The 27,505-nt window shown below is 45.5% G+C and overlaps 2 protein-coding genes across 2 annotated transcripts in view; one reads left to right on the top strand and one right to left on the bottom strand.

The window, feature by feature from the left end:
• IARS2 (isoleucyl-tRNA synthetase 2, mitochondrial) overlaps nucleotides 1-6,907 on the top strand; it is a 55,734-nt gene extending 48,827 nt beyond the window's left edge. Inside the window, exons 19-23 of the mRNA XM_044266810.1 lie at nucleotides 292-398; nucleotides 1,116-1,261; nucleotides 1,960-2,150; nucleotides 4,689-4,833; nucleotides 6,366-6,907. Coding sequence (XP_044122745.1) covers nucleotides 292-398; nucleotides 1,116-1,261; nucleotides 1,960-2,150; nucleotides 4,689-4,833; nucleotides 6,366-6,508 — 732 coding nt within the window. The 3' untranslated portion in view covers nucleotides 6,509-6,907. The remainder of the gene's footprint in view (nucleotides 1-291; nucleotides 399-1,115; nucleotides 1,262-1,959; nucleotides 2,151-4,688; nucleotides 4,834-6,365) is intronic.
• A 448-nt stretch (nucleotides 6,908-7,355) lies between these two features.
• The window catches only part of RAB3GAP2 (RAB3 GTPase activating non-catalytic protein subunit 2), a 97,435-nt gene continuing 77,285 nt past the window's right edge, over nucleotides 7,356-27,505 (bottom strand). Inside the window, exons 25-35 of the mRNA XM_044266809.1 lie at nucleotides 24,569-24,742; nucleotides 24,361-24,467; nucleotides 21,967-22,033; nucleotides 19,789-19,859; nucleotides 17,260-17,295; nucleotides 16,018-16,092; nucleotides 15,390-15,608; nucleotides 12,490-12,579; nucleotides 12,028-12,249; nucleotides 10,505-10,663; nucleotides 7,356-10,304 (exon numbers count right to left, since the gene is read on the bottom strand). Coding sequence (XP_044122744.1) covers nucleotides 10,149-10,304; nucleotides 10,505-10,663; nucleotides 12,028-12,249; nucleotides 12,490-12,579; nucleotides 15,390-15,608; nucleotides 16,018-16,092; nucleotides 17,260-17,295; nucleotides 19,789-19,859; nucleotides 21,967-22,033; nucleotides 24,361-24,467; nucleotides 24,569-24,742 — 1,376 coding nt within the window. The 3' untranslated portion in view covers nucleotides 7,356-10,148. The remainder of the gene's footprint in view (nucleotides 10,305-10,504; nucleotides 10,664-12,027; nucleotides 12,250-12,489; nucleotides 12,580-15,389; nucleotides 15,609-16,017; nucleotides 16,093-17,259; nucleotides 17,296-19,788; nucleotides 19,860-21,966; nucleotides 22,034-24,360; nucleotides 24,468-24,568; nucleotides 24,743-27,505) is intronic.

Below are 27,505 nucleotides of genomic sequence, written 5' to 3'. Positions count from 1 at the left end.
GGGGGTAGGGGGGTTGGGAGAAGGGGGGGTGGGGTTATGGACATTGGGGAGGGTATGTGCTATGATGAGTGCTGTGAAGTGTGTAAACCTGGCGATTCACAGACCTGTACCCCTGGGGATAAAAATACATGTTTATAAAAAATAAAAAATTTTTTAAAATAAAAAAACATTGCCTAACCCCCCCCAAAAAGAAACATATTTTGTGAAAAGGTACATATTTTTGCTCATGATGACTTGCATTTTCATTGGTTTACTGTGACTTCCAAATTTATTTTGGCTTTTGTTCCCTAGATTACTGATGCATACAAACAGTATGATTTTGGAAAAGTTGTTCGACTGTTACGAGCATTTTATACCAGAGAGCTTTCGAGCTTCTATTTCAGCATAATCAAGGACCGGTACGTATGACCGAACACTGAAGTATTCTGATACTTCTCCAGCGTCTCCTTGGCAGGTGGGTGCAGAGGTGAGCATGGTGGGCGACGCCGTGCGGTTAGGACGGTGGGTTCTTGAGTCAAGTGGTAAGACATACCTCATGGGATTATGAGCAGAGAATGTAAGGAACATAAGGGATGCGCTTTGCGCTGCGATTCAGACAGTGAGTGCTCGGTGAGGAAGGGGCGCCAGTGCCGGGTGACGGATGCGGTACCTGTTCTCAGGAGCTGGTGCATTTTGAGGAGGGGACAGACGCAGGCGCCTGGTGCCATGCGGCCGTCAGGTAGGATCAGCGATGTGATGTGCTTTTAGAGGAAGGCCTGGCGCTCGGTCTGCACTGATGGCAGCGAGGCCAATGGGAGGCGTCCCTGCAGCCCGCGAGCGCCACCAGGACCTGACGCATGGGGACCGTAACCCCATCCTCTGCTCACGCGGCGGACGTGGACGGGGGGTACCCTCAGCTGCCTCGCACTCCGTGGCTGCGGCCGCGCTGCCGGGGGAGGCACGGAGGGGAGAGTGGAGGAGGGGGCTTAGCGGTACAGTTATGTGACCGAACATCTTATGTCAGATGATGGCCCGAGCCACGGGACTGGCCCCGGTGGGAACAGTAGGCGCAGCGGCCTCGGCGCTCCCTGTGTAGACAGTGTTGTCCCCGCTGAGCACACTCGGTTCCCCTTCAGGCTCTACTGCGAAAACGCGGACGACCCCAAACGGCGCTCTTGCCAGACCGCGTTAGCCGAAACTCTGGACGTCGTGGTTCGTTCTGTGGCTCCCATTCTTCCTCACTTGGCTGAAGAAGTATTCCAGCACATCCCCTACGCCAAAGGTAAGGAGGCCTGACGCGTCTTCGAGAAAGACCCTGCATGAGGACTGCCACCTCCGACTTCCCCTGCGCGCAAGGGGCACTTTCTCGCCTGCACTGAGCGCTTCGAGGCAACACACGTCTGGGCCCTTCCGTTGTGTCTGCACTAGTTGGGAGCGCGGCAGGCCGGATTGCAGAGCTGCCGGAGGCCACCCGGGAGCGCCTTCTGAAATGCAGGAGAGCAGGACTCTCCCGCAGAATCCGTGTTTCTTCAATAACTTGTCAGTGTCTGCTATGACTTAGGTTTTATTGAAACCAGGGATAGTGCCTTTTCGTGAATATTTTTATAATAGTCTTTTCCTTGGATTGTATTAAGCTTATAGAAAATTAGGAACTATAGAAATTTTTAGAAAGAGGAGGAAAAGTCACCTATAATCTATCTAACTATCCAAAGACAGCAACTGTGAATATTGGGCTATTTTTTCCCATTTTATTTTCTTCTAGGCATCCTTTTTTCCTTTGGGATCTTACTATAATACTTTATCCTTTGTTTATATTTCAAAATGTGCATATAAATGTTTGGTAAGCATTTAGAATGGCTCCATAATATTTACCATAAATACCAATTCTTACTTCCCATGAATAGCAAATAATGGTTAGTGCTTTCTATACAGTTTGCAATATATATAAATTACTTTTATTTCTTTTTCTTTTTTTTAAAGAACCCAAGAGTGTTTTTCGTACTGGCTGGATTAGAACAAGTTCTATCTGGAAGAAGCCTGGGTTAGAGGAAGCCATAGAGAGCACGTGCGCCATGAGAGACTCATTTCTTGGGAGCATCCCTGGTAAAAACGCAGCCGAGTACAAGGTTACCCTTGTGATTGAGCCTGGGCTGCTTTTTGAGATCATAGAGGTGAGTAGCAGCTAGTCTCTTTGGATGTGATGTTAGTATCTTAGAGCTTCACCTGAAATCTGGCTTTTAAACATCTCTGTATAAGGAACATATTTTTAGTTTAGAGATCTTGTAATACTGATATTATCACGGAGTCTTTGTTTCCTCCTCCTCTATGCTTCCTTTCCCTTCTCTGAAGCATGTACTCTGTTGCTACATCCTTTCTAAGTTGGGACAGGTAAGATGCAACAGAGTCGTGTTTGAAACGCAGATCCTCGGGGCTACAGAAACTGATGACATTGTTATTACAATACACAAAAATTGAGGGTTTTGTGTTAAGTGTCTAGTTTTCTGAGAATTTTGTCCACCTGGACCAGGTTCGAAACAAATTAAAAAAAAAGACTTCCATCTTTTTCTCAGGAGATTTGAAGAAAGTTCATTTGCTGCAGCAAATTATCATGTCATCTCAAAGCATTCATCCTATTTTTATTTCCAAAATCACCATCAAGACTTTGTTCTTGCAATTATTAATGGTTCATTAGCCACATTGGCTTGTGGCTTAACATACTGACTTGAGATTTTTCTCTACTTTATTTTTAATTTTTTTTAATATCTTTTTTTAAAAGAATTTTTTGTCAGAGGGAGAGAGAGAGAGAGCAGGGGGAGTGGCAGACAGAGGGAGGAGGCAGCTTCCTGCTGAGCTAGGAACCCTATGCAGGACTCGATCCCAAGACCCTGGGGTCGTGACCTGAGCAGATGGAGACACTGAACCGACTGAGTCACCCAGGTGTCCTGATTTTTTTCTCTTTTAATGCTGGAGAAGAGAATCGACAATGAATATATTTTTATAAAAGTTTTACCGCTATCATAGTTCTCTATAAATGACCATCTCATTTGGTTGGTAAGCTCAGGTTAAATTTTTCATAATGTAATTAAGATTTGAGGCTCGCAGTCTGTAGATTATTGATCAGCCAGCAGATGATTTCAGTAAGATACTTGCACTTTGAAATCTCTATGTTGGGAAGCCCCGGGTGGCTCACGTGGTTCAGCATTCGACTCTGGATTTCGGCTCAGGTCCGTTACGCTCTCCGTCGCCGGACGGAGCCTGGCATCGCGCTCAGCACAGGAGGAGAGTCTCTCTCTCCTTCTTGCTCTGCCCCTCTTCTGTGTGTACCCTCTAAATAATCTTTAAAAAAAAAATGTGTAGTTGGGAGGCTTGACTCCTTTATTTTATGAGCAAAGAAACTCCTTTATTTTATGAGCAAAGAAGACCATTGAAACTGACCTAGCTACGGCTACGCAGCGTAGTTCTGGGCTTTTCTCCTACATGTCCTGTATCTTTTCAGTTCATTAATTCTGAGTAATGAGTTTAAAAAAAAAATAACAGCTTGTTTCAATCATTTATATTGGAAAAAATTCTTTGGGATTTTAAAAAATAATGGGTTTTTCTTAGCAACTACACTAAATAGCTGTCAGATGGAGTCCTGGATCTATGATTTACCAGTTACATGAATTTGTTAAAACCAGATTAATTTCTCCTGTTTTTTTTCTTGAGTTTTTAAAAATTTTTATTTGAGAGAATGTGCAAGCAGAGGGAGAGGGGCCAAGGAGGAGAGAGAGAATCTCAAGCAGGCTCCACACTCAGCACAAAGTCCAACGCAGGACTCGATCACATGGCCCCTAAGGATCATGACCTGAGCTAAAATCAAGAATCAGCCACTTAACTGACTAAGCCACTTAGGCACCCCTTGATTTAATATACACATTCCTTTAAAAAGAAAAAAAACAAAAACCAACCAACTCATTTTGAAGAGCAGAGTTACAATGAGAAGTGTGAAAATGCGTATCAGACATTCCACTTTATTGTACTTGAGAACATCTCTGTGCTTTAGTCCGTGGGCACCACTGGTGTGTGTTGCTAGAGCAGGTCTGTTCAGATCATATCTTAACACGCCTGTAATGTGGGAAGCGGGACACAGGGAGAAAGCAGTCCGGGCTTGGACCCACAGACCCGGGCTGGAAGCGCAGCTCCAGCACTCACTGCTTGAGGGCCGTGAGTAGTTAACTCCTCCGAGCAGGTCTCCTCGTTTGGAAAATGGGATGAGAAACGCCATGATAATTAGCAATAACGGACATTCGGCATCTGGCATAGCGAAGTGCCCGGCATAGAGTATATTACAGAGCGCATACTATTGCCTGGACATTTTTAATTAAAACCTTTCATTCCAGGGGTGCCTGGGTGGCTCAGTCGGTTAAGCAGCCGACTCTTGACATTGGCTCGGGTTGTGATCTCAGGGTCATGGGATCGAGCCTCACATCAGGCCCCTGCTCATCAGGAAATCCGCAGGAGTTTCTCTCTCCCTCTGCCCCTCCCTCCGCTCATGCACTCTAAAATTAAAAGAAAAAGAACTTTTCATTCTAAATGAATTAATAGTATTAGCTTAGGAGATAGTGGCACTAAAGGGTCACTCGGTGAACACGAGAATTTGCAGCATTAGTTCTTCTAACCTCAGTTTGCGGTAAACATTCAGACAGTAACTTCAGCATGCTTATTCCCAGATGCTACAAGCGGAGGAGACTTCCAGCACGTCTCAACTGAATGAACTAATGATGGCTTCCCAGACGACTTTACTGTCTCAGGAGCCACGATCAACGACGACAGATGTAATTGAGCGCAAAGGGACATTCCTGATCAATTTAGAAGGTAAGGAAGAGGGGAGAGCAGCAGGCGAGGCCTGGGGAACAGATGGTGATCGTAGGTCATCAGCTTTGCAGGCCATCAGGTGTGTTCTAGAGCTATGTTCTTAGAGTACACCTTTTCATGGAAACTGGCCAAGTTTCTAAACCACTCTCAGAAGTGTCTTACCTGATGATCTTGGGAACACGGGGCTGGGGAGAGGAGCATGCTTTCCCTCCCTTCCTGTGAACAGTGGTCATTGTAGGTGACGTTAGTCAACCTCACTCCTGTTGGCTTTTGTGTTCCTCTGCTTTGGTACTCAGGATCCTGGTCTTGCCTTACCCGCCCCTCCCCAGTGTGGACTCTAAAATACCTTATTTCACGCCCTATTTTAAAAGATTTAGCTAATCTTCATGAAGGGTTAAGGAAGAAGTTTTTATGGAACTCATTCCCGCAGTGGGCAGGGATTCGGTGGGGGACTTTTGTCAGCCTGCTTCGCTCTCAGTGGTGGCCTGGAGGCACGGTCACGTGAACAGGGAATCACCCGTGGATCCCGCAGGGATAGTGACGCTGCCCGTGTTCGTCGTGGTTCTTAGGTGCCAGCAGGAGGCGGGAGGCTCACTTATGGGCATCAGTTTAAGTCCGCGGCCTGGAAGCACTGACCATGTAGTGAAGATTCTCACTTGCTTTTCAAAATGTTAATGTACTTTCTTTGTATAATGGCTAGAAAATAAATTTCTTCACTGTATATATTTAGGCTGAAGTCTGAGAGTATTAATAGTGGAGAAGTTTTTGTTTTTGTTTAAAACAAGAATTTCCTTTTTTAGGAGAGGGGGTGAAAGAGAGAGTGAGGTAGAGGGAAGGGGAGAGCTTGAGAATCCTAGGCAGGCTCCAGTGGATTCCAGACTCTGAGATCCTGACTGGAGCTGAAATCAGGAGTTGGGATGCTTCACCGGCTGAGCCACCCAGGTGCCCCTAAACCAAGGTGTAAGTGGGGACACTGCAGTTGTCACTGTAATTTGGCTCTTCTTAAAATTCTTGTGTAGGGGCGCCTGGGTGGCTCAGTGGGTTAAGCCTCTGCCTTGGCTCAGGTCATGATCTCAGGGTCCTGGGATCGAGCCCTGCATCGGGCTCTCTGCTCAGCAGGGAGCCTGCTTCCTCCTCTCTGTCTGCCTCTCTACCTACTTGTGATCTCTGTCAAATAAATAAATAAAATCTTAAAAAAAAACAAAATTCTTGTGTAGCTGGAGAGGCAGTGTAATTGGTGAGAACTGCCCGGATGGAGAGCTGGAAGGCCTCTGTGTGAGGAGACAAAGAACCCGTGACTTGGGGACCATCAGTCACCTGCTCACTCGGGGTCTCGGGCTCCCCAGCTGTCTTCAGCGGTCAGGGTGTGAGTCCGCGGTCACAGCTGTCTCTGGAATGTGGCAGATGAAGCCACGCTGACCAGCTTTCCCCAGGGGCGGGAGAAAGCGCTGAGAAAGGAACACGGGCAAACCACAGAGAAGAGAGATACAATTTGAACGGCCTGTCAGTCTCCCTGTATCTTTCTCTCACAGGCGGTGATATTCGTGAAGAGTCTTCCTATAAAGTAATTGTCACGCCCACTACCAAAGAAAAATGCCCTCGTTGTTGGAAGTACACGGCCGAGTCCCCGGACGCACTCTGCCCCCGATGCTCGGAAGTCGTCAGTGGGAAGTGAGCGCCCCCTGCTGCCGGCCGCTCTCTGAGCAAGGACGCCCCAGAGCCCTGGCCCCGAGTTCAGAGGGACCGTGTAGCACGGGAAGGAAGCAAGCCTGGATTTAAGTAAGGAGTGGAAGAGGAAGTGCTGGAGGCTAAGGGTCAAGTTCAGGGTTTTTCCTGCAGCAGATAAAAATAGTGTGTGTGTGTGTGTGTGTGTGTGTACACACATACACATGTGGGAAAATACAGATATGCAGGCAGATCTCGATAGATCCGCAACAGATTTATTCAGAACAGAGACACTGGGTATGTTCGACTTTAAATGTGGCTGACCAGAAAATGTTTTATATTTTGTAAAGCTTCTTGACTCCATATTTAAGTTCTGTAACCTCTAAAAATAAAGGCATCTGGAAATTTACTGATACTGGTGAAGTTGTAAAACTCAAGTAAAAAACGCAGTCCTGAAGGAGAATGGCAGAGGTGCGTTTCCCTTCTGCCTTACTAGTGAACGGCAGCCTCCTCAAAACAGCTGGGTTTCTTGTTTGCATTAGAAAGAAAATCAGGGCGCCTGGGCAGCTCAGTGGGTTAAGGCCTCTGCCTTCAGCTCAGGTCATGACCCCAGGGTCCTGGGATCGAGCCCCACATCGGGCTCTCTGCTCAGCGGGGAGCCTGCTTCTCCCTCTCTCTCTGCCTGCCTCTCTGCCTACTTGTGATCTTTGTCTGTCAAATAAATAAATAAAATCTTAAAAAAAAAAAAAAAAAGATAAAGCAGAAAAAAAAGAACAAAAACATCACCAAACTTGTTACTCTCATACAAGAGGGAAAAGAAAATCTTAATACTGATATTTATGAATGTTGAAACAACATGAAAGCTGAAAATTTATTTCACTAATATACATAAGTTCACAACAATGGACACAGAAAATAGAAGTATGTACAGAATGTCACTACTTACAGTACATTACAATAGATAACAGCATTTTATAAACAATTCAGTATTGGATTAAAACCTTTCTAGGGACAGCTAATTCTATTCAGCAGAACTCTAACTTTTAGAAGCCCAACAAATTCATTCCTGTCAAGGTGAGGGAAGGCTTTCACTGTTGCTATGGAGTACTTTAAAAGATTTGTCTCTTATAAATGAATGAACCACAGCAACTCGTAAGTGAACATTATATTCCATGTAAACTTAAATCTCTTTTCTTTGATTTTAATTTGCAATTAACCACTTAAAGGAAAGCAATTTAAATGTAACAGTGCTTACTTTGACCTTAGATGAGGTTTTATAATTTATAACAAAGGAAAGACTCTCTCCACTTCTTATTTTTTCTCTTAGCAAAAGTATGAAGCATTTAGAAGGTCGGTGCTATGTTCCTGTTCACCTACGTTTATCTGGCTCTTCTAGTTCTACATCGAAACATAATCTGTAATGTAGAAGTTACAATTATTTGAACACTTCTGTCTTCCTTCAGCATTAGACAGTGAAATTTAACAAGGTACAGATGCCTGTTTAATATTAACAAAGAAAGGTGTGTGTTGGGGGGTAGTTCTCGCTAGGAAGACACTGTTAGTGGCTTCGCGTCCGAAAGTGCAACATCCCTTTGTTTCAGAAATCACCCGTCCTACCCTACATACACTGTAATTCCTTCATTTGTGGCTCTCTGTTGTTACAGAATGTTTACATAGCTATTAATTCTCTTTTCTTCTCTCAGATTTATTTTAAAAGCCCTTGATGAAATCACAGAATATTTAACTGGTTTTCTTAACCATATAACTCAGAATTCAATTTTAAAATTCTTTGAATGGTAAACTTTAGGATTACAAATGTTATTACAGATTTGTAATTCAGTGATCTGTTACAGTCCCACGAACCATATTTCAGCTTATTACTGGTCTCTACAATCCCCAGATCTGTGTGTCCTACGAGAATAAGTTCAAGCAGCTTTATTATCTAACGTGTTTATCAGGTACTCCCCTTCCCTCAAAAGTGACAACAGAATCAATGTGAGGATGGAAAGTTTCTTTGCCCAGCCTCCAAAATTCATAACTACTTTCAGAGTATTTAGAAAAAATCACAGGAAGAACAAATGTTTTAGAATGCATGTAACAGGTGACTAGATAAAGCTCAGTAGGTTTACAAGGACTCACAGGACTGTGTCTGGATGGGCCAGCGGAGATCCCGGCAGAGGCGGAGAAGCTGGACGAGCTAAGGTCCTTTTCGGTGCTGCTACTGTCCACGGCGTGAGCCTCGGTCAGACTTAGAGGCCCTCACCCAGATATCCGAGACATCTTTAAACTTTATCTTTCAAGATTTTTAAATTAAACAGTAATTACTAAGTTTTAGACAGTTTAGTTCTTATTTGGGTGTGATCTTTTAGTTAAAAAGAATTTACACTGGGATATCCTCAAATGTGAGACTTTTTTCTTTATAACCTTCAGGGGCATACTCATCAACTTTGTACAGTTACTAAGGCTGGCTTCCTACACGTAAGTGAAACAACACACTTCCCTATCACAATGAGTTACTACGAATAACAATTGTGATCCGTGACAGAGATCGGTAATTGCACTCTGTGGCTACATTCCAAAGATCTACCCTAATAAAGACTTGGTATTTGTAGAGCTCAAAGCACTTTTTATAGAGTTTTGGTTAACCTGGTTTTAATCAACAAATAATTATTCAGCACTTGGACTGCTCGAGGCACTCTAGGGTACAAAATTAGTTGTATTTTATCCTCTCAACCCAGCTGTGAGGTAGGTTTGCAAAGCTGTGATACCACTAGGCCTTTTCTGTACTGTTCCCAAGAACAGATAATGTTACCTGTTAATATCCCAGAAGCAGACCTTTCTAAACACTTGTAGGAAAAATAAATTGGACTTAAATTTTTTTAGCATCTTTGCCCTTTTTTTTAAAACATAAATTTTACAAGATAATACATTTTTACAATGACCTGATGTGGATACAACTTTGAATCTTGGCAAAAAGTAAATCTTAACTTACATGGTAATTAATTTGCTGTGTTGCTTGCGTCTCAGATTCTCAGTTTTGGCAAGGACAACAGGTTAAGGGTTCTAATGTTGTTCAGTGTCCCTTCTGATGAATATGAGGATCTCGAACCCGTTCCTCCTCGAAAGCAAGGTCATCGTCCTCCGGTGGTGGCAGCATAACCTCGGGGAAAGAACCTGTCCTCATGCAGAGCTCCGGGATTCAAGCATGCCAACAAAAGCCAGTGGGGTGTTCCTCAAATTTTACTGACGGGGGACTATACATGAACACGCTTAAATTTAATTACAATAACATTTTGAGTACGAAATATAGAATCTGATAATAAGAACATAATCTGTAAATTATAACCCATTTGAAATAGCAAAGTTTACCCATAAAGCTATTTAAGTGCTTAAATTAGAAACAGACAGTAAAACATCTGTGTTAGTAATATGGTATAGTTGATACTCAGCTCTATTTCATCTTCAGTATTAACCAAAGGAGTGGAAGTTAGCCCGGACTGCACTTTTAGAAAGTAGTATGTATTTGTATTTATTTACAAAAGAAAAAAGACCTACTCCCTTCATAAAATTCCAGATCTTACTATGTAAAATTACATGCACTAATTCGTGTTCTAGTCACACAATTTGGGACCATTTTCAGTAGGTAAGTGTCATAAAGAAGGAAGAGATATGGCTTCCACCGCTTCAATGAGGTGTAAGGCTAAACTGTACTGCCCATGGTTTTCTGGTAAAAGCTCAATGACTTTATTTACTAGTTTAGCTGTCGTTGCAATTGGCACTTCTGTGTTTTGAAGATCCTGGGGGTTCTGCAAATGGGACACAGAAATAACCGATCAGTTATACACAACAGTAATTGTTACTTAAGATTTGTCAGGATAGTCATTTCCCAGTAAGAATTCTTCAGAACGAACTTAAACTCCTGACTTGAATGTTCTCCTTACCTGTCATTAAACAGGCCTGTAAGAAAGCATCCAGTCACCCGATGATCTCAGGCTCTCGTACTTACCATGGCTCTCAGCCAAGTGCAGAGCGTGGGCGGCAGTCTGGCCAGAAGCTCCATTCCCTCTCTGGTCTGGGTGTGGAGGAGCGCGTGAGCTAGTCTCTGCCCTGTTAACACCAGCAGCTGCGAGGCAAGGACCTCCTTGTCCTGAACCTGGAGAATGGCCTGGGGACGTGACACGGACAAGTGCATACAGAGTGAGAGCTGACACGTGTACCCAGTCTAGGGAAGGCTTTGCCAGTGAAGAGATTCTGGTTTGTTTTTGAGCTGTGGCCGTGTGTACAACCAAAAAAAAAAGTCCAAATCAAATTTAGCATTCAAAATTCAAAGTTCTGCTCACCACCTAATTTTTCTTATCCCCTAGTTTTTCGACTCAATAGGACTCTAAGAGTCATTTTTTGCTTCTGGCAAAGGGAATTAAATCACATCGTGACTGCTTCAAACCTATGGCTTCTGAACACACGAATGACCGTTCGCTGGGAGATGTAGGATCTGGCTCCCGCCCGCCTCCCTGCCTCCTCTCGGACTTCCTCGCTGCCCACTCCCTACCTTGTACGGACCACACTCTGGCCCTCCAGCCCTGGACCTTGTACTTCTCATCGTTTCGGCCTCAAGCACTGCTGCCCCCGTTTCCTGTGTGACTGGCTGCATCTTCTCCTTGGGGACTCAGTTCCCCTAGCCCCCTGACCACCGTAGTGTGGTAGCTCCCGTTTATTCATGGGATCCTGTTTTTCTTCACAGCGTCTGTCACTCAGTACGAACGTGAGCGCGCCCGTGGTGCCCGGCTGGCTCAGTCAGTTGGGCGTCCGACTCTCGATTTCGGCTCAGGTCAGGATCTCAGGGTTGTGAGATCGAGCCCCACATCCAGCTCTGCGCTGGGCACAGAGCCTGCTTAAGTTTCTCTCTCTCCCTCTCCCTCTGCCCTCCATCTACCTCCCCCTGCTCGCATGCTCAAATAAATAAATAAATAAATAAATAAATAAAATTAAAATAAATTCAGCAAGCTTTTCTGCTCCTACCAGCAGACCATCAATTCTATGAGGAGGGAATCCTGTCTGTTTTGGGTACCACGATGCCCCTTTAGATAGAATAGGCCTGGCACTGTAGGAGTTTATTAAACACAGACCAGAAACGGGAATTTGATTCCAGTTTTATATGTTAACATTCTGTTGTTTCTGTGCCTAGAAGTCCTAACAAAAGGAAAAGCAAAAAGCTTTATTGGAGGGGCACCTGGGTGGTTCAGTGGGTTAAGCCTCTGCCTTCGGCTCAGGTCATGATCCCAGGGTTCTGGGATCGAGCCCTGCATGGGGCTCTCTGCTCAGCAGGGAGCCTGCTTCCTCCCCTCTCTCTCTCTCTCTCTGCCTGCCTCTCCGCCTACTTGTGACTTCTGTCTGTCAAATAAATAAATAAAATCTTTAAAAAAAAAAAAAAAGAATTTTAAAAAAGCTTTATTGGAGTCTTTACCGACTCTCTACTGCAACTGTAACTTTTGGGGCTTGGCCCCCCACCTCACACACAGGCGACATTACCTCCTCTCCCAAGTGGTCCGCGCCGTAGTTGTAGAGCTCCCCCACGTAATGCCTTCGAACCACATCTTCACTAACTTGAAGGTGATGAGCCAAATCCACAGCTAGCACTGGCCAGTCTTGGTCTTTCCCAAAAGGAGTGGTCGGTGCCTCTTCCGAGGACTCTCGGTCCTTCACGACTGAGTGCTGGGCCTGGACGGCCGCGCTAACGACTTTCAGTAAGAACTGGCCAATGGAGAAGGACAGCGCCGTCACTATTCATCATTAAAAGATGTCTAAGTCACAGTAATGGGCTTTCCTGTCAATGAGGGTGGCTTTTCCATTGACATTAATTATCAAAAAGGAAAATACAGTTGAAAGGAAAATGAGCTTTCAAGAATAAATGTCATCCTTTAAGGCCAGCTAAAGTTTTGATTTACTATTTTCTTCTGAGAGACAAATAAAATCCAATTAACTATAATTTACCTGTTGTCGCACAGAAATAAAATTTGGATCCATTTCCCCACTAGGTAATAACTGAATCGAAGTTAGGTCTTTGAAGAATGCATTTTTCCCCTAAAGAGAAAGAAAAGACCAAGAAAAGGGGTAAGTATGGATTATTTTTTTTTTAAAGATTTTATTTATTTGACACAGAGAGAGATCACAAGTAGGCAGAGAGGCAGGCAGAGAGAGGCGGGGAAGCAGGCTCCCCGCTGAGCAGAGAGCCCAATGCAGGGCTCGATCCCAGGACCCTGGGATCATCGACCTGAGCCGAAGGCAGAGGCTTTAACCCACTGAGCCACCCAGGCGCCCTGTAAGTATGGATTATTAAGGGCAGGACAAAAGAAGATTTAAAAAGTTCAGTCATCTAATCAGGAACTCATGGTGGATTCTTCTTGAACAGTAAGATCCTGGAATTTTATTCATTTAACTTTTTTTTTTTTAAGGTTTTATTTATTTATTTGACAGAGATCACAAGTAGGCAGAGAGGCAGGGAGAGAGAGAGAGGAGGAAGCAGGCTCCCCACTGAGCAGAGAGCCCGATGCGGGACTCGATCCCAGGACCCTGGGATCATGACCTGAGCCGAAGGCAGAGGCTTTAACCCACTGAGCCACCCAGGCGCCCCCATTTAACTTTTATCAACAGTGCTCCAGTATCATGCCTTTGAGGCATGATCCCCTTCCTCCTGGTACACATGCCTTGTGTCACCCCCTCCCCTTGAGAGGACAGAAGGACCATAGCTCCTGCCCTGGGTGCTCCTAGGCACTGTCACCGGCCCTGAGGGAAGCCAGCTGCTGGGGCAGGACCTGTGTTTCAGGGAGGTGCGTGTGGCGAGAACAGCCTCGCCCGCAATCATGCAAGCGTCCAAGTGAACCCCCTGCCTCCCCTGTGTGGCTGAGATGGGACCAGCCCTGGCCGAAACCGGAACTGCAGACTCACGAGAGACTCTGCGCCAACGGCACCTGAGTAAGGCAGGACCCGAACTCCTGACCCACAAAATGTTTTCAGCCACTTAATTTTGAGGGAATTTGTTACGCGGTCCTAGATAACTAAGACCCAGCCTGTACTCCACACCCGCCTGAGAAGAACTTGTTCAACTGTTTAGGGACCCCGTTTACGGGAACAGATGTGTATCTGCGGAGCCCAAGCAGAACCGCAGAAGTCCCTGCAAGGAAACGGAGTAGAGAGTGAAGGGCCCCGGCCCGGGAGGCTGGAGAGGCCCCGGCTCTTATGCCTGGCACTTCCCCCCAGGCCGTCGGGGTTTACGGACGACCCCACTGTCCCGGGCTGCCGGGTTTTCCCCTGCAGTCACCCCGGGTACCTGCTAATGGGCTTTCTAGACCAGCCATCCTGGGCTGTAGGTCAGCAGGTGTGAGCGCCAGTCAGGCGAAGCTCCGCCCCCGTGGTGACAGCATACTGGACATCCCTGAGGGCAAGTGTCTCCACAGGGGCGCCTGGGGGGCTCAGTGGGTTAAGCATCTGCCTTGGCTCAGGTCATGACCCCAGGGTCCTGGGATGGAGCCCCGCATCGGGCTCTCTGCTCTGCGGGGAGCCTGCTTCCTCCTCTCTCTCTGCCTGCCTCTCTGCCTGCTTGTGATCTCTCTGTCAAATAAATAAATAAAAATTAAAAAAAATAAAAAATAAAAACAAAATAAAAAAAATAAAAAGTCTCCGCACACACTCACCTACACAGTCTGTTACTCTGTAGCCTCCCCCGGGGGGTCTGTTGGACAGGGGGGCCTGGGGAGGGGGACGTGTCCGCCCCCCGTGACACCGTCTCGTACTTACTACGCGACACACACCGCGGAGCCCCTCGCGGGCAGCGCGTCACTTCCCCGCACGGCGCCCGTGAGGTCGGCCGGGACGCGGCGCTTGTGAACGAGCCCGCCGAGGCTTGGGACACCCCGGACCCGCGCCGGCGAGCGGCAGGGCAGGATCCCGACTTCCCAGCCCAACCGCACGGCCCGTCTGCGGGACAGTCACCGGCGGGCTCGGGCGCCGCAGCACCGCGCCGGTTGATTCCGGATTCCGGATGTGCTCTCCTTCCACAGGCTCCCTTTCTGAGGGGAGGACGGAGCTAGGCCCTTCATTTCGGTTCTTCTTAAAATAAATAAATAAATAAATAAATAAATAAATAAACTAGGGTCTAGCGATGGAGAGGAATGGGCGGATGTGATTCAAGGAAGAATGGACGAGAATGACTCATCCGGGTGGGGCTTGAAGGGAGGCGAGCTAGAGAAGTTCTAGGCTCCCCACCTGCGCTGGGGGTTTAGGAGGAACAGCGGGTTAGGTCAAGGGCAGGGGCCTGGGGGAGGAAGTGTGTTCCACGGGCGGCGTCCGAAGTCACACAGCCCATCCGAAGAGAGCCAGTCCCTAGAAATACACACTTCAGGGGCGCCTGCCTGGCTCATCGCTTGAGCGTCTGACTCCCGGTTTTGGCTCAGGCCCTGACCTCAGGGGGTGAGATCGAGCCCTGTGTCAGGTTCTGTGGTCAGAGCAGAGTCTGCCTGCACATTCTCTCACGTCTCCCTCCGCCCTTCCTGCTCGTGCTCACGCTCGCTCTCCTCTCTCTCAAGTAAATAAATCTTTAAAAAAAGAAGAAAGAAATACACGCTTCAAATTCAGGGGACAGGTCGGGCCGGGAGACACGCACGAGGGAGAAAGTGGGTCTATCCGAGAATGTGCAGAACGAGAAGGGCAGACCCCGGACCCGGAAGAGTCCAGGGAAGCCAGAATTACGGGCATCGTGGTGAGGAGCAGCGAGCAGGGAGCCCCCCGGCGAGTAACCCCGCACACGTCCCAGAACACAGTCCTGCCTGTCGCCCTGCCCGTGCCTGCTGAGCCCTCGGCTCCGAGCCAGGTCTCAAGGCCTCCGAGGTCCTCACCTTACTATCGAAGAGTGACAGCGGCTTCACGGTCTTCAGAGCAAACCTCATGATGGCGTAGAGCACGGAGCAGAGGACGGAGTGGTGCTCCACCAGCGGGTAGTGCACGTGCTTCTGCTCCAGCGCCAGCTCCACGATGGAGATCGGTCCCTCCACCACGAGCCACGCGTCCTCCGTGTCCAGGACAGGCGCCTGCATCTCATCCCGGCTGACGTCAGCCTGCACGTTTGGAGAACAGAGAACCGCAGGCAGAATCGAGGAATAAGAGCTCGCAAATAAATATCGCAACGCGCTTACAAGGGGGAGAGTGCAAACCCCTTTTCTCCCCAGACCCCGAAATTACAACAAAAAATCAAATCTAATTCTTTGTAAGAAACCATGATTTGGGGGACTTATGTCAAAACTCAGAAATGGAGAAAGGAAAAAAAAACCTCTTTCTAGAGTCTTTTTAATTTTTAAAATTTTAAAATTTTTATTAACATATAATGTATTATTTGCCCCAGGAGTACAGGTCTGTGAATCGTCAGGCTTACACATTTCACAGCATCTAGAGTCCTTTTTTAAGTTCAGCGATTTTAAAACCATTTGCTATCTCAGAGAGTTCAGAAGGAAAATGCACCTCTTTTACCTCCATTAAAGTCTGAAGAAGATCCAAGCAGGAGCCAAGGAAGGAGGTCATTGCTGTGTCACTCATCCCCACATCCTGTCGGTAAAAAGGAACACGATTAGCACCTGCAGCAGAGCTGCCACAGATCCCACCAGAAAAATCACAAACACAGCGCCGCACACCTACGCAGAGGACTCTCAACGCCGGACATACAGGCACCAGTTTGAAAGTCAAGGCTTTGGCACATTTTAATTTCTTTCTTGAGATTCACTGTATTTTAAAATCAGGCTTTCCGAAAGACAGTACCCCCACAGACTTTCCACAAGCCGGTGTTCCCCGTGTGCTGTGAAGACGCGGCGCCATCGGTCGCCACAGGTCATGGCGCCGCTGCCCGCGGACCAGCTCGCTAAGGCACCGGGACAGCCAGGCGGTCAGGGGTCGGGGCACGTGCTGAGACGCCACGCGGCAGCCAAGCTGAGGAGAAGTCCTCAGGAAACAGCCCGCTCTGGCTGCAGAGCATCCTTCAGGGATGGAACTGAACCTTCCGAACAAAGCCGGCATCCCCAAGCCCGGGAACTAAATACCACACTCGGGCTGTGGGCGACAGGTCGCTCCCGTTGGCCCTGCATTCACCAGCTTTTTGAAACCAACAACCAATAAATCCCTCACATCCTAAGTAATTCACCTTTGCATCATTCACTGTGTGTGTGTGTGTGTGTGTGTACAACACATACAACAGTCCCAGCCACTCTGAGGAGCACAGCAGAACTCTGCCCGGTGGGGATGTCAGGACTAGGGGCCTAGCACGGCTGGATTCACGTGTCCCGGGACTGCCCAAGGTGTCTGCAGTAAGAGTATTGTTAGCACTCCTCCTCACCGGCCTCAAACAGGGGAAAGGCACACGGGGAACACCAGCTTGTGCAAAGTCTGTGGGGTGGGCTGCCGTGGGCTGGAATCGTACTGAAGACCGTTTGTGCAACGGTTATTACAGAAAGTAGCTAAAATTCCCTCATGAATCTGCTGGGACACTGGGTGCTGCCGTTAATAAGTTTCTGGTTGGAAGGTATCTGACAGCCTGGAGAGGTAAATTAAAAGTGGCCACAATTCATGGCCAGTTTCCTTAACATCGTATTATCTTCCCACGTTTCTCATCCCGAGAGGCCATCAGAATGGGAAAAGACCAAGTCCAGCCGTGCGGGGAACACGGTGCTGCGTAGGCGCAGGACGGACAGCTCGGCATCTAGCGAACGGAGAGTCACTCACCCTTCGACATAGCCTGTCCTTTGGTGATTTGCCAACCTAAGAACGGGACACAAAATACTATATTCATTTAACAATTTAAATAAGAAGGCATTACTATGGTATAAGAAGTAAAAGTAAGAACATTTTAAAAACTCAGCTCTAAACAAATGTTGGTTCTACTCATTTGTAACAGAATGCAGTTAACTTTGTGGTGGAACTTAAAAATGTATTATGAAATATATATCCTTGGGCTCACAAATAATCCTTATCAAAAATAAACATATTTCAATTATTATCATCATCTTAAACCTGTATTATTTTAGTTTTATTCAGATCCTTGGATTAATAATGATATAGCCACCACAGTGTGAATATTTTTGTGAATAAAGATTTTGAGAACAACAGAACAAAAATAAATAAATAAATATTTTGGGATTAAATTAAAAAAAAAAAAAAACCCTCTTAAAAAAAAAAACAGATTTTTATTAAGGCAAATAACTGTTGCCTTAAAACCCAGAACCAGACTCAAGGTTATGAATAAAGAGCAGCTTGTTGATAAAGATACATAATCATTTTAAATGGTCAAAAAGAAGGAAAAACAATGCAGTGCAGACAGAAGTTCTAGTCCTAGCTCAGAAAACTGGTTGATTTTCTCAATTCAATAAGTACTTGATGAACTCGACTGCACACTTATCCCGAAGAGACGGGAACATGACTTGACAAGAATTCCGAGGAGGCAGCACACAGATCAGGGCAGACTGCGCCGGCCCTCAAACCACCACGCTCGGCCCCTCCCAATCCCACACGTTCCACCGGTGCGAATCATCTTTTGAAACACAAATCTGAACATATCATTCTTCTGCTTAAAACTTCCCCAGCATCTTCCAGATAAAGTAATAGCTACCACCTTCTGAGCCCTCCCCCCTAGGGGCCAGACCCTATGCTAGGCAGTTTACACAGAGGGTTAGAAAATCCCAAACCAACAGCCCTCGAGGGAAAGACTGCATGCCTGGTTCCCACTCCTTCCCCCCCAGCGCGAGCTTCCAGTGCCTAAAACTCCTCCCAGCTCTGAGCCAAGCACGGAATCTGCAGGAACACGTTTCAGTCTCACCCCTGCTCCCTGCTCACTCCTCCTCCACAACTCCGCCCAGAAGCCTTCCCTTGGCCTGGTTATTTCCTTCCTCTTCTCAGTCCTCAAAGCACCCTGTTCACCTCTGAGACGGGGAGTCCCTGGAGGGCGGGGGCTGGGACTTTGAAATCTGTAAGCACAGCACCAAGCACAGCACCTAGCACAGCCCTTGGCACATAAGAGATACTTGTAGTAAATATTTCTCGAATGAATCATTAAACTCTCCACCTCCTAGGTCAGAACTGTTTAAATTCAAGTCCAAGTTGTGAGAGTCCCACGTGGCCGTCGATGTGCGAACACTACAAAACCCCACGGTGACAGACACGTGAAAGGCTTCGCGCCACTGCTCTCCCAGAAGGCAGCAGCCAGAGGTGGAGGGAAACAGAGCAGTACCAGAAAGGCCAAAAGAAACGAGCTGGAAAAGAAACTTTGAAGCGGGCCAGGAAGGTGAGCACGCGGGGAACATCAGGTTGAACTAGAAAACTGTTACCAGGAACGGCCAAGAAAGCATCTGTAGTGGAGCTGTGGCCCCAAGTGGGTCTGAATGTCATGCTCGCGGCTGAATGTCTGTCCGTGTACATCTGCAAGAACGTGCTGTCCTTACGTGCTGTCTCTCTCCTGACATCCACTCGCCTGATGCCAGGCGAAGCTACACTCTCGCCAGGCCTGGGGACACACTGCTCAGGGCCCCGTGTGCCCAGCAGGGGGCGGTGGCTAGTCTCCACCCGCTGAGTCCTGTCCCCTGAGCACTGTTTGTTCGTAAAGCTACTTCTGCTTGCTGTAACAGGTAATCATGTATTTCTGTCACTTAATTCAGTAACTGATAAAATATGAGTGAGGAAAAAAGGGGGTGGATATACGAATACCAGGATGGTGCTTTAAAAAGCTGTGCAGAGTAGCCGACTCCCAGCTCTCCTGGAAAGGATGCAGAGGAAGCGACTACAAAGAAGAGGGCATACATTTTAAAATCTGAGTATTTTGCACTCAGACTGCATCACCACTTTATAAAGAAAAGGGATTTCGAAGTCACACGCAAGGCAACACGGGTGAATTTTCTGTAGGAAAACCAAAGCAGGGCGGCAGTCGACCCCAAAGAAAATACCTTGTCCTACATCCAAAGAGTGATGCGTTAACTATATGTTGGTACATTTTAATTTAAAACAAGGTACAAATCTTTTCCTCAGTCAAGCACAAGTCTCACTCTCTTTGGTTAAGAGGCTTTTAAAGGAAAGTACTCTCGAGGATCCGGGAGGTTCTTTCCCAGGTCCTCAAAATGCCAGTACTGGGCGTTACAGTGAACGGAGCATTAGTAAAATGTAACCTCAAATAAAAAATAGTCTAACAAGGCCCACTGTAAATAAACTTTCTAATATCAATCCATTAAGGAAAGAAACAAGTATATGAAATTTAAATTACCTTACCTTATCCATCAAGTACGTAGCAGCAGAAAACCTTTTCACCAAGAATGTATTCCACATCATGAGAGCAATGCCTAGAGAGCGAGTGAAGCAGTAAGTAGAAGGTTTATCTGTTTTTTCTTTTATCATGCTTAACAAATTACTGTCTTCCTCAAGCTTATAAAGCTATATGGGCTATTTATTTAGATATCGTTTCTGACATCTCACATTACAATATTTGTAAAATTAAGAAAAACCTTTATTCTCAATGATAATCAGAACTGAGCTGTGTAAGAGGGTATCCAAATGGCCACTAAGCGTAAGAAAAGATCCATATCTTTAGTTATAAGATACACATAAAATCACAGATATCAACCAACCAACACAAGGGCTAATTTTTTTTTTTTTTTAATGACCGAGCCAAGTGTTGGGGAAGATAACTGGAATGCTCATAGATTGCTGGGGGTGCATCAGAAAGTGGCAAAACCGCTTCTGCTGAAGCTGTGTGTCTACCCTACGACCCAGCAATGCCACCGCATAAAGGAACACAAAGATGTGTATCAGAGTGTCGAGAATAGCTTTATTCAAAAGAGCCAAGCAAGAGAAACAGCCCAATGTCCAAAAGTCATTTTTTTTCACATGTAATCAATCACCAAATAAAGTGACATATGAGGAAGTATTGAAAAATAAAACACAAAAGCAACCACACAAGAAATCTGGGCTATATACTTCCATATTCAATAAACCATGGCATCGAAATTTCTGCAACTGTTGTGAATTAGGCTCAGCGTGCCATCTCCCCTGCGGTCATTATCCGCGGGCGGCTGCTTCCACCACTGGGGCTGAGGGCCTCAGAGGCTGCGGAGAAGCCAGGAGACCCTCTGCACAAACAGCTAAGTTCTTAAATACAAGCCTGAAGTTAGCAGTGACTTAATTTTATCAAGTAAGGGTAGAATTCTCTAGAGACCCTATTTTCCAAATGAGTCACTTTCCATCTTCTTTTTCCTCCCAGGAAGAAGTAAGATTTAAGAGATGAAAAATTTTTCACGTTTTCTTCACAGAAAATGAGACATTTTAGAATTTCTCCAACTGGATGTCATACCACCTGCGAGGAGGTGGTACGGTGAGGAATAAGGAGTTTCCCTAAAATGCATCCCATGGACACCAAGTTGGTGCCTCCCTCTTACGTGGCTCAACACCTAGTTTCGCCGCTTAGTAAAATAACTAGCCTCGTGCCGAGCCCTCCATTACTTCTTCCAGGGAAACCCACTTATTTAGTGGAGGCAACAGCCTGTTTACAATTTTTCCACCACAATTTGTGACATTTTGTCAAGGAGCCATCGGCGGTCCCCATGTTACAGCAGCCAATGGAGAACAGTGACGTTTATTAAAAGAAGCACAGCAGTGGGGGCGCCTGGGTGGCTCAGTGGGTTAAGCCGCTGCCTTCGGCTCAGGTCATGATCTCAGGGTCCTGGGATCCAGTCCCGCATCGGGCTCTCTGCTCAGCGGGGAGCCTGCTTCTCTCTCTCTCTCTCTCTCTGCCTGCCTCTCTGCCTACTTGTGATCTTTCTCTGTCAAATAAATAAATAAAATCTTATAATAAAAAAAAAAAGGAAAAAAAAAAGAAGCGCGGCGGTGGGGGGCGCCTGGGTGGCTCAGGTGCTTAAGCGTCTGCCTCTGGTTTGGGTCATGATCCCACGGTCGGGGATGGAGCCCCGCATCGGGTTCCCTGCTCAGCAGGAAGCCTGCTTCTCCCTCTCCCACTCCCCCTGTTTGTATTCCCTCCCTTGCTATCGCTCTGTCAAATAAATAAAGAACATCATTAAAAAAAAAAAAAGAAAGAAACACAAGGCAATTTGTACCATATGATAGTCTTGGGCTCTTGGCTACCTAACTTTTTCATCAGCAACTTCGGTCCTTTCTGAGAAGCCCATCCCTCTCTCCTTATCTACCTGTGATCTAAAAAGAAAATCAGTGTTTTATGTCTAATAGTCTCCTTACTTCTCCCCCATTATCCCCTCCCAAAGAGCATTTTCCCAAGCAGTTCAAAGACCAGGCCTTCGCCCATCATGATACACAAACACATACACAGTCACGTGTTAGGAGGCAGAGCCATCAAATAAAAAATGAACAGAATGTGAACTTAAAGATCCCTGCCTCTTTTGAATCCACCAGTTTCGTTCTTAATGCTTATTTACTTACCATTCTGAACATGCGCATTAAGAATGTGCTTCAAGTGTTCTATTGACCTAACAAAAAAACGTGCTTCCTTACATACAGGGAGGAAAAAAGAGAGAGAGAAAAAGAGAGAGGTATCATTTAACAGATGTTTCAAACACAGTTGGTAACTTCTTAAATTTCTACATAAAGCTACCCAAGAATGTGGTGATATGAACACAGATGTATTAGGTAAAAGAAATTTTTTCATAGGACAGTGTCAATGGTCTTACATTCATGTTACCTACATGATGATTGATACCAGGTCATATATGCTGACATCTGGAATCAATATTCACTATGGCCTGAACATGACAGCAGTATTTTCTCTAATAAATACTTGAATTTCACACAGAGGTGGGTTTACTTCTTTGCAAATATCATTCTTCATTATTCAACAATTATTTATTGAGGCACTACTATGCACCAGGCTGTCTGAGGCGCCAGAGACACTGTAATGCACAAAGAGACCCAAATCCTTGCCCTCACTGAGGTTACATTCTAGCAAGCAAGCTAAATATGATAAGTAAATTATACAGTGGGTTAGTGAAAACATGCCAACGAGGAAAACTAAAGCAGTGAAGGGAAACATGTCTGAAATTCAACTCCTTTTAATCGAGGTCTGACATATTAACACTCATTTGCAGCATGTAAAACTGATGACATTACCCAGATCTTTGCTAAATAATATTATAGCTACAAACACTAAACTTATCACCTTTGATAACACGTACTAGTGTTAGTGATTTCCCACAAATAATTTCAGTTGTTTTGATCCTGATGAAGCTTCTGTATAAAATGGTGAAACAGGGGTAGGAGGAAAGGGGAATTATTTAATAAGAAAAAAAAAAAAACAAGAAAAATGGTCACTTATTTAAAATGTAAACAATTTAAATAGACCAAGATAGCACTAGTAAGATGTCAGGTGCTATGCATGTATTTTCTCTAGAAATTGCAACACCCCTTCAAGATAGCTACATCCTCATTTACTTTCAGTAGAAAAATCAAGAACAAAGGGTTGAGAAGTGTTCCCAGAGATCACACAGTTGGTGAGCTGGTGAGTAGGGGCAATGGGGCTCGACCTCAGCTGTGTCCCAAGCTGCCTTCAGTTTATAATAAATGATGTAAAACAGAATTTTCTCCTTATGTATTACTGTTAGAGCTGAATCTAGAATTAATCTATTCAGATTTGACAAACTATTATGTCCTCATTATAGTTCTAACATTCCTTTTTGCTGTAGGAAAAATCTTCCATTGAAGGAAAGAGCCCAAACACAATGGCCACTCAGACCACAGAGCAGGTTACTGGAGAGGGTGACTTAGGGACCATCAAGAGGGTCCCCTGTGCTAAAATCTCTTTTTGGTCAAGATTTAATTGATCATGGGCCATTCCTTTGTTTAAAGCACTTTTTAAAAAAATCTTTTAATACGTGATTATATATTAAAGACAACATTTTGGGGGGAGGAAGAGTATCATTAATTAATGCATTAGTGTACATTAGCTCATCAGTGAGATTTTTTTCTTCAAAAGTGCAACCTGACATAAGGACCATAAAGTATTGGAGAGGGATAATTTACCAGGGCACTGACTAGGGAGGCCTGAGGGAAGGACTTACTGGCAAAGGGCAATACCCATCCTATGTTTTCACATCTTACTTAATCCAGGCATCAATCCTGAAGGACTGGCGCCTTCATTAAAAAAAAAGGTAGAGGGAGAAACAAGCAGGTTCAGAGATCCAGTGACTGGCCCCAACCCAGACCCTTGTCAGAAATTCAGCTGGGACCCAAGTCCAGCCCCTCAGCTCAGGGCCTAACCTGCTTCCCGACTATGGTTGTTCTGCGAGAGAAAGTGGCAGAAAATGATGCCCCAGCAGAGAGCTAAAAGGGCCGTTAGGCTAACCCTGGACTAGGGTCAGCCTTGTACATAGCGTGGCTTTCTCGGTGTTTCGGAGACGAACATAAGAGAAGTGACGGACAAACGCAGGGGGATCTAAACAGGTCAGCATCCGGATCTTCACCCTGGCTTTATCAGGAGGACTACGATAGTACAGAGTTTCTAATAAGTCCGTGCTGTCTCACGCAGGAATTCAAAAGGAAATAAAGAATATACGTATCACAACCTAACTAGGATGGCACTTCTCTGGGCTGGGTTTCTTCTTAGAGGGGGGTAATGACAATGTCCACATGTCACAGGTTCTCTGGGAGGACTGAGAGATAATGCATGAAAAAGACCCAGCACAGCTCCTAGTACAGCGGCACCCCAGGCGGGAAAAGTCCAGTGTCTAAAAGTCCAGTATGTTACTGAACTCAACAGCCCCACATATGCCCGGCACGAGCAATACGACAGAACTAACAGGAAAGAAGTGGCGAGAACCTTACCTCCGGGTCTTTGTTCCACTGAACGACGTACTCCCAACAGCAGTGGGCGTGCAGCACGTCCAGCTCCAGGCTGCATGGAAACTGCTTATAGGCTAAATGCAGCAAGTCTGGAAGCCACGAGAGAGTGACAGGTTATTCTCTCCTTAACAAAGACTCAGCCGCATCCCCTCCACTCTGGGCCGCAGATTTCTCCGTATTTATGGACTACCTGGTATGGCTCCTAGGGTCGTCTCTGCCTCTGCCGCTTCAAGTAAACCTCTGTTAATGCCTTCTTTGGGTTCATCTGGGTTTTCGGCATCTCTTTCCTTACTAGCCAGTTTTAGCACTTCAGGGCTGAAGTCCTGTTTAAATATCCACTTGGCTACACTGTCTGCAATGCCACCTACAGTGCGAAGAAAATGAAAATTCACAGTGTTCAGCAAAGACGGCAAGGGCAAATGCAATATCTGATGTCTAAGGGCATCTCTATGCTCTAATATATATATATATATAATATATAATTATATAATAATCTAATATGTATATACTCTTATATTAGATAAATATAAATGCATACACTTGTCTGTATACCATGTAGCTTCTATGTCCACAAATTCAAAATATCGTACTTCGTCAGACACAGAGGAAGAGATGAATACATCTTCAAAACATTATCATTTTTTTTTTAAAGAAGGTTTTATTCGAGAGAGAGCGAGCGAGAGAGAGAGAGAGAGATGGAGAGAGAGCACAAGCAGGGGAAGGGCAGAGGGAGAAGCAAATGCCCCACTGAGCAGGGAACCCAACAAGTGGCTTGATCCCAGAACCCTGGGATCATGACCTGAGCCGAAGGCAGATACTTAACTGACTGAGCCCCCAGGTTCCCTTAAAGCACTTTCATTTACGTATAAGTGAAACAGACTGATTAGCATGATACCTGTTTAGGCAACATGTTACTTTTAATAGCCAAATAACTTGCCTGCATGGAATATTTATAGGCAAAGTTTAGTCACCTCTAAGATACATGATGCTTTCCCATGTTTCAGTCACTGACATAGGCCAAAAAATTCTACATGGAAACTGAAAAACACTCAAGTCCTGTTTTTACCTAAAACAAATGATATATTGTTCTCTAATTACCAAAACCTCCTCTTCCTATTTTGATCAAATATAAACCTTTCCACGCAAAAAAAGAATGCTTCACAGTAAAATCACACTTATCAGTGATAACAAATGACAGCAGTGTGCTGGGTATTCCAATTTCTTATGTTTGACTTCCAGATCATTTGGTAATTCCCATTCCAGAATCAAGCCCTTGCTCACACTGCTCAGGTTAGTATCACAATGACGGTCCTACCCTATCAGCAGGTGGCAGCATGGAGGGTAGAGTTTACAATTTAAAAATTTTCACAACCCTTTAAAAAAAAAAAAACAAATTAATTAAACTTAAAAAAAAAATTCCATTTGCATGGAGTATCTTTTCTCATCCCTTCACTTTCAACATCTGTGTGTCCACTTATCTAAAGTGAGTCTCGAGGTGGCATATATATGGGTCTTGTTTCTTGTATTTTTTTTTTTTTAATTTTACAGAGAGAGAGAGATCAAGATCACAAGTAGGCAGAGAGGCAAGCAGAGAGAGGGGGAAGCAGGCTCCCCGCTGAGCAGGGAGCCCGATGTGGGGCTCGATCCCAGGGCTCTGAGATCATGACCTGAGCCGAAGGCAGAGGCTTAACCCACTGAGCCACCCAGGTGCCCTATGGGTCTTGTTTTTTTTTCACCCATTCGGCCACCTTCCATCTTTTGATTGGAGAATTTAGCACATTTACAATTAAAGTAATTCCTGGGTTGCTTGTTGCCAAGTTGTTCTCTGGCTGCTTTAATAATTCTCTGTTCCTTTATTCTTTTTTTTTTTAAGATTTTATTTATTTATTTATTTGACTGACAGAGATCACAAGCAGGCAGAGAGGCAGGCAGAGAGAGAGGGAAGGGGGGAAGCAGGCTCTCGTGGGGCTCGATCCTAGGACCCTGGGATCATGACCTGAGCTGAAGGCAGAGGCTTTAACCCACTGAGCCACCCAGGTGTCCCCCTTTATTCTTTTCTTGCTCCCTTCCTCCGTGGTTTGATAACTTTCTTTAGTGGTTTGCTTATAGCCCTTTCTCTATCTTTTGTGTATTTATGAACAGGCTTTTGCTTTGTGATTACCACATGCTTAGAAATAACAACTTCTCTATTGTTATAACGTTTGTAACCATTTGATTGGGTGAGTTCTACTGCCCTGTCTTTGGGTTCACTTGTCCTTTCTTCTGCTTCACCTAGTCTGTGGCTGAAACCCTCTAGCATGTAGTGAGTTCGGTTCTTGTATTCTTCAGCTCTGTGATGTCTACTTATTTTCCATCTCGAAGTTATCACTGGGTTCATGCATCCTTCTCCCCAGTTTGGTTAGCATTTTTATGACTATAACTTTGGACTTTTTATCAGGTAAATGACTTCTCTCATTTGATTAAGTTTTTTTCCCCCTGAAGTTTTATCTTGTTCTTGCACTTGGAACATATTTCTCTATTTCTTCCTTTTGCATGAGTCTTCATGTTGCTTTCTACACAGTAGATGGAACGACCTCTTCCAGTCTTGAAGGAATGGCCTTGCTCAATCGTGCCTCTCAGTTCTTGATTGTCTCTCAAACCTCTGTGCTTAGCCAAGCAGTCTAGTAGATATTTAACAGCTCACAGTAGCTGAGGATGTGCCAAGACCAGCCAGTGCCCCAGAAGAGAGGATCTTCACACCTACATTCACACCTTGAACGTCAAGCATCAGATTTTTTTTTAAACTTATTTATTTAAGAGAGAGTGAGAGAAAGCACATGTGCACAAGTGAGAAGGGCAGGGGGAGAGGGAGACAGAATCTCAAGCAGACTCTACACTGAGCATAGAGCCCAAAGTGAGGCTCAATCTCATGACCCTGAGATCACAACCTGAGCCGAAACCAAGGTTTGGATGCTGAACCAACTACACTGCCAGGTACCCTGTCAGGCATCAGCTTTTAAAAGTAAGCAAATATATACAGTTCCGTTGGACCACAAGCGTAAACTCCAGTGGCCACCAGAGTCAGGCGATCTGGAGGGGTCCCCCTGGGTGGCAGTCACAAAACCAGAGCTCCAAACAAGTGTATAAG

This window comes from Neovison vison, chromosome 10 (assembly GCF_020171115.1).
Source record: "Neovison vison isolate M4711 chromosome 10, ASM_NN_V1, whole genome shotgun sequence".
In the NCBI taxonomy this organism is placed as follows: Eukaryota; Metazoa; Chordata; class Mammalia; order Carnivora; family Mustelidae; genus Neogale; species Neogale vison.
Note: the sequence above shows the minus strand (reverse complement) of the source record. Positions and strands in the feature narration are given on the sequence as shown.